Genomic DNA, 12907 nt, shown 5'->3' with positions numbered 1-12907 from the left:
GGCTTTAGGAAATACACTGAAAACATCCAACAACCTACTGTGGGCTGAATAAGTGTGACAAACACACATGCATTTGCTGAGGCAAAGGGATGGGGGGGACTGGTCTTAGGGGTTTTTCTGTTTCTGTGTGTTTTGTTTTACTTATTTATTTGTATTGTTTTTTACTGTAGTGGTGTTTTTACATTCTTATCATTGTTTTGTCATCCTTTTATTTGTTGTTTTATAGCACCTCCATTTGCACTCTGTATTTGTTCTTCCTGTTTTTGTCTTTTGTGTGAAAAGCTCAATAAAAAAGGGTTAAAAAAAAAAAAAAGAGGCCCTATTATGCTCCTTGAGGATTTCCCTTTCCCAAACCTCCTCACCGTTGGGCTTGAGGAACTTCTTGGCATGCAGGTAGCTCTCCAGCATGCGCTCGTTGAACAACATGTAGCCCATGGGCTCTGAGATGATGATGTCCACCTGCTCCGGCAGCGTCACCTCCTCCACCTTCCCTGGGATGACGACGACGCGGTCCCCGAGGCGGTTACTGTTCACCAGCACCTGGAAGGCAGACCAAACATAAGTGCTGAAGTAAGAATTAATCCGCAGAGTGTTATCATATCCGAGAGTATCAGTCAGGCGGCTGATGTTGGCATATTATAGACGGACCTCTGCGTGCTGGGCCATGGTGCTGGCCTCCACCGCGTACACCTTCCTGGCTCCAGCCTGGGCTGCAAAGAAAGAGAGGATCCCCGAGCCACAGCCCACATCCAGCACCACCTGGAGGGAAGAGAGCGGGGTTAATACAGGTACAGTGAAGGACATAAGTATTTGATCCCCTGCCGATTTTGTAAGTTTACCCACTAACAAAGAAATGAACAGTCTGTGATTTTAATGGTAGGTTTACTTTAACAGTGAGAGACAGAATGTACACAAAAAAAAATTCTATCATTAAGAAAGTACTCCTGATGTCAACTCGTTACCTGGATAAAGACACCTGTCCACAGTGAATAAATCAGATTACAACCTCTCCACCGAGGGTAAGACCAGAGACAGGTCTTGTGATCATGGTGGAACTAATGTCTAAGGACATCAGGGACAAGATTGTAGAGCAGCACAAGACTGGGATACGCTAAAAAACCCCTGAGCAAGCAGCTGTTAAAATAAACGTATAATAAAAGTATAGACTGTTCAGTTCTTTGTAAGTGGGCAAACAAAATCTGCAGGGGATCAAATACTTATTTCCTTCACTGTATGCGCAGCACCATCTATCTGTCAATACTTTAAAAAACACCAGGAACAGAGAGCATGCATAGCTGCATATTAGCAAGGCTCAGCATGCCCTCTGCGTTAGGTTGATAACATCTTCATGTAAGTACATGCTTTCTAGCTTTTATCAAAGAAACGTACATACACTTCAATAACAAGACATGCCCACGAGGTAGGTCTGACAAGGGGAAGTTTAAAATGAATTCGATTTTAGATAGAGGTAGGCAGCTGATACCCGTCAACGTCATCTGCTGTATTGACAGCTGTGCCTGATTTGACCAGCTGTTGCTTGAAAAATTGAGGGTACAGTTTCAATTTTTTAATAAATATAACAAGGCCAGTCACTTTTACATTTTAAGAGTCCCTATTATGATTTTCTCTTTTCTGTAGAGTGTTTTTGTGCATGTAAATGTTCTGCAAAGGCTAAATTCCCTGTGTTCCCTCCAGATGGAGTGCCTCTCCAACCCAGATAGATCTATAGAGTGGTGCAGGAATAAGTCTTAAACCCGAAGTTTGAAAAAACTGAATAAAATTCAGTAAATACACTTTTTTTCTTATCTATCGAGCTGCCGAATATTAAAGTTGCAGTCTTAATCTATTCTAAGTGTCATTTCTTAACTATGCAGTGGTTGAAGTTTACCTTATCCTTGAAGTCGGTGTGGTTCTGGAGGATAGCCCGTTGGTAAGTCCCTGTCCGAACGTAGTCCTGCATCATGTTCTGTTGCTGAGAGAGGTAGCCATAAAACTGCAGAGACACAAAAACATTGATGCATTTTTTAATCTAAATAAATCAATATTGTGCAAGCAGCCTCAGGGAGGACCAACACAGCATATCGTCACATTTCAATACGTCTAACAAAGTCATCATGTATCGCAGTCAAAGGAACATCTGTCCGTCCCGGGAGAGGGATACCTCCTCTGTTGCTCTCCCAGGGGTTTCTTTCCTTTTTCACACATTCATTTGGGAGTTTTCTTCTAAATCTCAAATATCTAGAACCACTACGTCACATACACTCGCCGATAATTATGCAGACATGTGTATTCAGTGAGTACACATGTAGTTGCTTTGCATTTTTCTGTAGCTAGATTGTAAGGAAATGGTTATTGAAAATGCCTCCTGGAAGGTCATGGGAAGGTTTTACATTTTTGAAAAGATATGTGTATAACATTTCAATACCGTGACATCTTTGATTGAGATAAATAGGAGTGGCAGGGTCAGGCCTGGGCATCACGAAAAGGCCCTACATGTCTAAATACTGGTGTTGTATGGAAAGGTATTTACAAATATCGCAATATCACTTTTAGGCCATGTCACCCAGCCCTAGATCACACTGTTCAGTCCCGAGACAGATTTGTGATCTTTTTCAGATAGTGGGCTGAATAGATAAAATGTACGCACATCTTGTACTTGAGTAAAAGTACACCTAGAGAGTAGGAATACTAGCAAAAGTCCTGCATTCAAATGTTAATCAAGTAAAAGTAGAAAGTACTCTCATCTAAATGTACTTAAAGTAGCGACAGTAAAAGTAGTCATTGTTTGATTGGTCCATTTCAGAATAATATCTCTGATATGTTTTATAATTATTGAGCATTAAAGTGTTCTCAGAGCTGGTAAAGGTGCAGCTTTACCTTCATTCATCCAAATCTGCCCGGCAAATAAAGGGATTAGTTAAATGTAGTGGAGTAAAAGTACACCATTTATCTCTGAATTGTAGTGGAGTTGAAGTAGAGAGTAGCATTAAATGGAATACAGTACTTGAGTAACTGTTACTTCCCACCTCTGAAATCGATTGCTTTGTAAAGTCATTCAAATAGGTTCCAAAAATAACTTTTTGAAAATGGATTAATGCAACGAGAAACTATAGATAATCCCCTGAGAACAGAGTCACTCTGTCTGCAGTCTGATGTGTGTACTGTTCTTGAGAGCCGCTCACCTGGAAGTACTGTACAGCAGAGGAGTCCTCTGTTCTGTCACTGAAGACGGAGCGCTCATTGACGTGTCCGCGACTGTTCTTCAGCAGGTTATAAAAGGACTGGAAGTCTAAACACACAAACAGAGGTTACACTTAGCACTACATTACACAACAACACACCGTCAGATAAGTGATGGTGAATGTTTGCTCAATAGATGTATATTTTATCGAATTACCAATGTCCCATTCCCAGAAGGCACAATAATATGTGTAATGTTCAAAGGATATTGTGTTTCTGCGGTAAAGAAGTTATTTTACAGATCCATTGAAAAAACTACTGTTTGGTACAGATCGTAATTTAAAAATAAATACAATTTAAAATCACACTTTGGACATTTTAATATATTTTTCAATGATAATGTCAAAGATTTAAAATAAAAAGATATCGCAATTGTAATCAAATCAAAATAATCATAATTACTTGTTTTTTTTACAAATCGTGCAGCCCAATTAGGGAATCATTTAAATAACAAGAACAAATACATTTTTTTAAAATCACATTAAAACTGAATTAGGGTTTGAATAAATTCAGACAGAAATCACAGCTAATCCCAAATCTGCATATTCTAAGCTGTTCGTCTGATATAGTTGAATAGTGATGGAGACATTATAAGGTTGGAATACTTAGAGAAGATTACCCTTCTTTAGGGTATTGCAATGATCACTGCTTTAATAATTCATTATTCCAATGTTGGGTAACAAGTGATTTTAAAGCAGAGCCCCTGGAGTGGTGTAGGTATATGTCCTAATCCAGGAAAGGACTCAGCATTTTAGCACTTCCTGTTCCTCGTCTGGAAGTCAACATTTTTTTTTGTAAGTGTTTTTGTTTAGAAGCCTGAAATAAGGTGGAGATTTAATATTTTTGGCTCTTTAACATAAGTGTGCTTATGCATAGTTCCGTAACGTTGCTACTGGTCTTCTTCCTGACACTCTGTACCATCGTTTTTTTGATTGTTTGTTATCTGTGGTTATTTCATCCAGTATTAAGAGCAAATATAAGAATAAGACCACACAGACTGGTGCAGGAATGGGTCCTAAATAGGGATGCACCGATTGCAAAAATGTCGGTCGATGCCGATACTGATGTTAAGAATAACATTTTTGCCGATACCGATGCAGATGGCCGATGTTTTACTATGTAACCTGTAATGGTAGCACAATGCAGACTAAGGCAGCCTTTCCCTTTAAGAGAGAGAGTGGGGGATACGTGTGTGCACATGCAGGTTGAGCGAGCCATAGTAAGTTTCTGGAAGTTAACGGGAGTAGCAGCAAGTATAACAAAGTCACAAATATATACGACGGCCTCCCAAGAACACTGAAGGATGGATTTAATTTACCGATCCTCCAGACACCCGCTACACGGGGCAGAAGTCCTGCAGCATGCGCAGCGTGCAGCAGCAGCTCCTCACAGAGGAGAGGAGAGGAGACGCCCCCCTCCGAATGACTTTAAAGTTACGGGAGACCCACAGTCCCTGTTCTAATCCTTTAAAATGATGCCCTGACAGATTTGGTCCGTCAGATTTAAAAACAACGACGCTAATGCGACTTCTCCCGGTTACGTAGCAAAACATAAACATCGGCGACTGCCATCGGTGATGTCACCCTATTTTACCGATGGTGGTAAATAGGACTAACATCGGCTGAAGCCGATGTCTCACCGATGTATCGGTGCATCCCTAGTCCTAAACCAAGAAATGTGTTAGCATCTTAACACTGCTGCGTTCCAAAGTCAATGTTTCTTTGACTAAATGACTCTTTAGACCACTGAAATAAGATCTGTGGTTGTTTAATACAAGGTCAAGAGATTTTCCCGTTTTGCTCTACGTACAATAATGAGTAAATACCTCACTGGTGAATGTCTGAAGCTTCTATGTGTCTTAAACAAACAGTGGTTGCTATCAGGTGACTGAATGAGACTACTCAACGTCAGCAAACTGCTAGCCGCCTTTAGCTTATCGATGTTGATGTGAAGTTGTGTGACCGCAATGTAGTTTGTTTAACAGCCTAAACACTACATCTGCATTGCATTTGTTTTTTAACTATTTAAAGTGTTGTTAATATGTGGAGATTATCTTGCTAAACACAACGTGTAAGTATCATAAACGTGTGTTTGCCACAGAGAATATTTTCTGGAATATTCCAAAACCCGGTTGATAAATCCCATAGCTTTTGGTCGAGGGAGCCCTTGTGATGCTGAAGTATAAAAACACACCATCCCTGCCCTGCGACGCCCCTACATGTACCGGCCCTGCTGTGTTGGCCCAGTGTGCGTACCTGCAGGTGAGGAGAACTGCAGCAGGACGCTGTTGCAGCCCAGTGTGATGATGAACGACTGCTTCCCAACACGGCTGCACTCTGTCTCCCTGGAAACCGAACACTTGAACACACTCGCCTCCTCTCCTGAAACGAAAAAGTTAGGACAACATGAGACATATGTGCAACACGGCTTCAACACGGTGTATCCCTCCACTTCAAAGCCTCTGGACTCCGTATACGATCACAGGTGATTCCTTTCTCATAAGAATCAGAAGTTTATTCATTCATGTTATTATTTACTACTTAGATGGCACTGCTCTCATTTTATTCCGGACTTATGTAAGATCACAGGACCTTTTAACATTAGATGCACCTCTTAGCAAGTGGCTGCTAATCCAGGGTTGCAAAAGACATGAGATTACATTCTCTGATCTAATTTTAAAAAGGTTGTTCTTCTGTATTTGCGTTCAGACGCCTATATTCTTTAACATGAGTCTCAATGAAAAAGAGATGCTGATCTTACTGTAACTACCTGTTAAAGTAAAGTATTAAATAAAACCATAAAGCCACAGAAATTGCAATTAAAGAAGAAAAAGTGTGTCCTGAAAGATGCACTTTTAAAAATGTCTGTCTGGAGGTGACAGTTGGTATTAACGCGCAGTGAGGACGAGCTGGAAGTGGATCACTCACTGACACCTTACTCGTGTGAAATCTGCATTTTTTAGATGAACAAAAAAAAGCCTTGATGTTTTCCTGCATTTTTTTGCAAGACAGCCACAGAAAGTGTGTTCTTGCTGCAGGCACATGTTCGGCCTGACATTTCAATTTCAGATCGCAGTCAAGCTGCTCCTGTGTGGGAGAGCCTCTTCAGCCCCCTGCCGGCTCACACTGTGGATCCACAAATGCTCAAATTATTTTTGACCTTTTTTAAGATCTTGAAGAGTAACAGATAGCAGAGATCAATGTTAACCTAGCAGACTTGGATATTTATTTTATCCTGTGAAATAAAAATGACTGCACACACACTTATGATATCAGTGTTCATTGTTATATGAATTACATAAAGATATATTCCTAACCAATGTCTCCACAAGACAGAATAGACAAGTAAACACAACATATCAATATTCAAGACTAAATATTGGCTTCGATGTTCGAGTAATATGATAACTGTATGTCCTTCCTGTTTTAGAAAGCTTCACTACAGATATTTGATGTCATTTGCTAACATACTTTTCTTATTGCTCCCTTTTTTGCCTGTAGTCACTGACCTAATCCACATAGATGACGGTTATTTAGAAAAACATGTATTGTGTAACTATATAAGACCGTACAGTATTGTCACCACATGAATATTGACCTAATTGGTAGAAAAAACAACGATTGGGATATTTTATTTTCTCCACTCTGCCCAGCCCTGATATGTTTTAATGCCAAAAATCCCACAATTATCAACCAGCTGTGTGTTAGTCCGTCTCTTATACCTCAGAGTGAAGCCCACTGATTCCTACTGCAGATTTAGAAACACAAATATATAGTTTCACGAGTTATGAGCAGCTGGTCACTCATTTTTATCAAACTAACATCAGTGCATGTGTCGGGATTATTTTCAGTGGCGGACTGATCCACATTAGGAGCTCTTGTGATTATTTGTAGCAGCAGGAGGGTGTGTGTTGTATAAATAAACCACAGTGTGTGTTTATGGTAATGAAGGAACAGAGCCAAAGCTATCCTTCCACTTTAGGATAGATAAGTGTGAAGGAAGCATCATCAGTGTCACAGAATGCGCTGTGGCTCGTCATATTACCACACATTCATAACTGGTGTAACTATGGAATTGCAACGGGATATTCTTTTAAGTCGAACTCCTTGTTGCTGGTTTGAAGTTTGAAACGTTTCATCATATACCCACTTGGTTTTTAAGATGAATAAATTACTATTTATTTGCTCAAACCTGTGAGCCTCTTTATAAAGGTTTGTAGGATGTAGACCTGAAAGTCTACATAATTGTTTTTAATAGCGTTTTTTGGTTTCCCTGACATATAAGGGTTATTAATAACGACAAATATAAACCTAAAACCAATCAGCACTGTACATATTGTTATCCTCAAACACCGGTATAGGCTGCAAAATGTGTAATGGTGCCTCTCTAACTGTGCCTGTAATAACCACACACTGACATGACGTGTTGTGATGTGCCACTTATATGAAAGCAAACAATCAAACAGATATTGTTGCCTCTGTGCAAGACAATTGAGGGTACTTGTACTGTAATTTGAGTATTTCAATTTGTTGCTACTTAGTACTTCTACTCTACAACAATTCAGAGGTAAATGGTGTACTTTTCCTCCACTACATGTATTTAATCCCTTCAGTTACAGATCTGGATTACTGATGGTAAATACAATCAGCCCTTAAATCAGACTGTAGTTCACCTGCAGTAAATCCAGCAGCTACCCTGCAGTATACAAAGGCATTCAAACTAGCTGCACCTTTACCAGCTCTGAGAACACTTTAATGATCAATCATTATAAAACATATCAGAGATATTATTCTGAAATGGACCAATCAAACAATGACTACTTTTACTGTCGCCACTTTAAGTACATTTAGATGAGAGTACTTTCTACTTTCACTGGAGGAACATTTTGAATGGTTTTAATTGTAGCCGAGTATTCCTACTCTCTGGTACTTCTACGTTTACTCAAGGACCAGATCTGGGTACTTCTCCCCCTTCTGAGGATGAGATACAAATCTGAAAGTTACTACATCTAGCTACTGTTCTGCCCAAACACTTGTGTGGCAGGGGAAGCCTCCAGGTGGTGCAGCAGGCCCGATACAGACTCAGTTAGCAGGCTGATATAATCTGAATCCTCCGCAGGGATTAAGAGCAGCCCTGCAGATTAAGAGAGATGCATCCTCCGGGATAGAAGCCAGTCACGGTGCTCGGCTCTAAGCAGACCACTAACACGGGTGACCAAGAGACAAGACACCTGAAGGAAACTTTTATCTTAAAACAAACAAGTAATACAATACAATATATTTGACTTTTAATTTCAAGCTAATGTACACCATTGTTTTAATGTATATAGAACACTATGTTTGTATGTTAAACAGATTGGTAGATTAGAGAGTATTGTAATGTATTCTGTATATTTTATAGTGTTAAGATACTCCTCTGAAAATGTGGGGTTCTTTTGCTGAGAAGACTTTATTCTATTTGGATTTTATTACATTTTAAAGACATTTTGTAATTACTGTAGATTGACTGTCTGCTGTGACAAAACTATTTCCCAATTTGGGATTAATGAATCGCTATCTGTCTGTCTATCTATATATCGTTCCAACCCGGGACTACTGGCACACTACAATACTTAGCATTACAAGTCATTTAGAAAACACTTTTTACCTAAAACAACTTCAACTCGGGAGACATTTTTAAGGTTCTCTATCTTTCCCGAGGACCTTTTCACATGTTGACTGACTGTGATTGGTACACGCAGACATAGGAAACTACATTAGGTGGCAAGATAATAAGGTGAGAGAAGTACAAGTATACAGAGTACCTCTCACTTGGAGAACACAGACCTCTGAGAATAACCCCGCAACAAACCCCAAGAATGACCATGAATTCAGATTAAGTTCTGTAAGGAGTTGATGGAAGAAAGGATGCTAAAATCAGGAACGCAAGTGTTACATGTTCTGGGGAATATATTGATATATTATTGACATATTAATGAGGCAAGACACCGTCATAGATTTGGTTAACGGAGTATAGCATATGTTTCCTTTCCTGGTTTTAAAGACTGCATGACTGAAGTAGGTTTCAGATTTTGATCGGTTCTAGCAGTTCTATTATTTGTCTTTTTACCTGCCAAGTCATTAAATACATACAAGTGTTAATTATTTATCCAAATTCACATTGTATGAATCTTAGAAACCATTAATAGTGAACCATAGGCCTATATTGTCGTCACAGTATTTATATGAAGGTATTGGGTCAAAAATGTGTTTGATAGATCATTTCCTTCATATTGCCCTGCCCTATGTGCTAAAACAGTTTTTGTTTAAGGTTCACATCATACAAGTATCCTGCTGTAAATGTGTTCTTTTGGATGTATTAACTGCATCTGCATTGATTGATAGGGCTCCCAGTCTGTTTCACTACACTCACTGGGAAAGCTGGGGAACTTTCTCCATCCCATGGAACTGACAGGGAAACTATTTTTGCTTCTTTAAACTCCTCTCAGTCCGGTTAATTATACACAAGAATGCTAGTGGTGTAAGAGGATACATCGATAACGCGATATCATTATATTATTTTGGATGTTACAGTTTATCGTTTTTCCAACCCAGTTTAGATTCAACAATAAAAAATATTCCTCTTGCTGCAGATCGCTGTAACGTTTTTCTTTTGCACTGACCCACTGATCGCTCATCCGCTCTGCCCATAAAGTTATTTTTCCACCTTCCACGTGTCCTCGAGAAAGCAGAGACTCACGGAGAGGAATACAGAACTGAAGTACTTCCACAAGTTGCAGCAATGCTTGTAGAGGGAGTACATTACCAACACTGAGGCTCAGTCAGCTCAAACAGCGCTCAATGCGCTATTGTCAACGGCAGAAACAAAGCATTATAACTTCAGCCCTTACGTTCCAACCTTTCACCATAAAATCCCGATTCATACAGTAGGCTTTAGTTAGATTAGCTCAGAGCCTTTGAAGCAACTCCACAAAGGAGTTTGCAGCACGGCCTAGCAGTGAAAGTGTCTATAGCTAAACAAGTAATTGTATTATAAAGAATTTTAAGTTCCATGTTCTGTTATCTATTGCTCCATTACGTTTCTTGCTGTTTTAGGTTATTGCCGGGGTGTCTTCTTAGTATCAGTGTCGAGATGGTTAAGCTGGTATCAGATCGAAGTCCTTATTCTTATATTTTACACATTTCTCCTTTTAAAATCAAACTCTTGCATCCTGGTAGTGACGTAAACACAGCCGCGGGAAAACAGAGAGAGCACTTCAGCATTATCATTTTCTTTTGTTTTATTATTTATAGACATGTCTTTGAGTTAAATTATTTTCTTGTTTTTGTGATTGTATTCTATAAACTGAATTTTTCACTGTCCTGGAATTCAACAGACACTGGAATGGCTGCCAGAGATAAAGATTTAAGAAATATTTGGAGTGGTTTCTTAATTTTTCCGGAGCTGTATATGCTGAAACATTTTATCATGACAAAATAACCCAAGAAATGATTGCTTTTGAAGTCCACCAATTAAATGTTGAGAAACACAAAAGATGCAATAATATCATTTAATAAATGTATATTCAAAAATATTCATTATAATAATGTAATTATTAAATAAATACTATTGATCGCAACAAAGAATATAAAAACCTGATTATTGTAAATGGCATCCTAGTGCTACAATTTTTTGGGTCGCATCCCTGCACACAGCACAACAGCTTAATACGGGGCGTTACCTTTGCTAACAATAAACTATTTATAATCCAGTGGATCGTTCGTTGAGCACACCATCTGGGAGGATGGAGCATCTGGAGTTGACTTCTCTTACTTTGTCTCTTATAAGGGATATTTCAGACAATGTTACAGCTGAAGCAACTAAATGAGAAAGATAATGGCCAGATGAACATTTATGGATATGTAGCTGACTGGGAAAGGTGTTCATTTTAACATTGAATTGTGTAATCTTATTCTTAGTAACATACCATTAGACATTTTTAAAACACAAACTTGTCCAATTACTGCACATACACTAATTCAAATTGAGGCTGCACAGATAAATGAAATTGAAAATCTGAAGGTAGAGTAGTTTAAGACTGAAAACGCAGGAAGCACAATATTTGTTAAAAGGTTAAATGTGTGTTCGAATATCATTTTTAAGTGAAGTTATGTGGAGTTGCAGAGATATATGGGCATACAAATCGTATTCTACAGACTTAACTAAACATTGTATGGTCAGATCCTCCTCAATGGATATATGTAATTATAATGACAATTATTATTCAAGAATAATCAATCACTCCAATATAGTGAATTATATCAGTTGAAAATAATAGCAATCAGTTACTTCTTCCCATTTCTGCAGCCATGGATCAAATCCAATCCATTTATATCAAAGTTTGATATCAAACATCTTAGAACATGTTCCTATGGATGGCAGATATGTATCTCTCAGTGCCTGAGATGTTGTTTCCCATACCCATCATCCTCTTTCTTTTTCCCTTTACAATTGTATTAATTTATTTATTTTCCTAGGGCCTAAATTCCCACAGGGATAAATTAAACTTCATATCTGAATGTGTGCTGCCAGAGATGTGTGGGGGCGGTTTTCTCTGTATCATTCAAAGTTGATGCGGGGTGTTGAGCATCTGAGCGCAGAAGGCCTGTGAAGGCAGCTGCTGCCTCTTTTCAGCGGGACATCCCATTGAATAAGAAAAGCCTCCCTCCCTCCCACCACCACACAGGAGCGAGGGACCCGGCTATTGTCCCGTTGAGAACAAAGATGAATGCATAACTAATGAGGGCCCAGTCTCACCATGCCACCCAAAATGCCACTATATCCAAAAAGTTCAATTTTCATAACTGTATGTGTTTACGGCTCTTGGGTGAATGTCGCGCTGTAGCAGTGGCACCCCGGCCGGACCGCGGTGCATGGCGTTGGGTCAGGACTCAAGAGGGATGCCCTATAGTCCACACAAGCTAAAACAGCCAAAGAACACGTCTCTAATGGGCCACCGAAATATGCTAAATTATTATTATGAATGTGACAAAATAAACGTTAGTGAAACATAAAAAGACGTTGGACGGACGTTGGTGCATCACCGGGCTGGTGGCATTGTTTAGCTAACGTTAGCATGAAGCTAAACACAACTTAACGCCACTACAGTGACTTACTCCGCTAACGTCCCAGGTTAGGTGTTAGCTGTGTTAGTGTGGGAGCGGGCGGCTATTTGGGAGTGGAGAGCCCAGACTCTAACAGCTTTAACACCCCGTCAAAAGAATACAATTGTGGAGTTTATTGGGCTCCCTCGTGATGAACATGGGGAGGCGACGTGGTTCTCCAAGACGGGTTAGCTTCTTGTCGGCTAACACTACGTATAGCCAGATTAGCTGTACAAGCATTAGCACTGCATAGCATTAGCACTGGCATGTAAGACAGGCCGAACATCCGAGCAGCCAGTACTGGAAAGGTCAACTCACCATTGGAGAGATTGATGAGGGCAGCATCCTGTGTGCTCTTCACTTCAAGCCGCAGGGGCTGCTGCTCCGAATGTCGCTGTATGTCTCCATTCGCGTCTCCAATGGAGAGGAGCCGCACGCCGGGGAACACCGAGACCGCCATCTTCGATCTGGAAGTAGAGACAGGTCGGTGGCGCTCACATCCAACCGCGCACTGCTCTCTGCTG

The 12907-nt window shown here is 39.8% G+C and overlaps 1 protein-coding gene across 2 annotated transcripts in view; it reads right to left on the bottom strand.

Annotated features, from left to right (window-relative positions):
- Nucleotides 1–12907, bottom strand: part of carm1 (coactivator-associated arginine methyltransferase 1) — a 25725-nt gene extending 12818 nt beyond the window's left edge. For both annotated transcript variants that reach the window (XM_063904896.1, XM_063904897.1), the window contains exons 1-6: nt 12702–12907; nt 5496–5621; nt 3183–3289; nt 1889–1993; nt 649–759; nt 363–540 (exon numbers count right to left, since the gene is read on the bottom strand). In XM_063904896.1, coding sequence (XP_063760966.1) covers nt 363–540; nt 649–759; nt 1889–1993; nt 3183–3289; nt 5496–5621; nt 12702–12843 — 769 coding nt within the window. In that variant the 5' untranslated portion in view covers nt 12844–12907. The remainder of the gene's footprint in view (nt 1–362; nt 541–648; nt 760–1888; nt 1994–3182; nt 3290–5495; nt 5622–12701) is intronic.

The sequence above is a fragment of the Eleginops maclovinus genome, chromosome 16 (assembly GCF_036324505.1).
Source record: "Eleginops maclovinus isolate JMC-PN-2008 ecotype Puerto Natales chromosome 16, JC_Emac_rtc_rv5, whole genome shotgun sequence".
Taxonomy (NCBI): Eukaryota; Metazoa; Chordata; class Actinopteri; order Perciformes; family Eleginopidae; genus Eleginops; species Eleginops maclovinus.
This window is presented reverse-complemented; position numbering and strand designations above follow the sequence as displayed.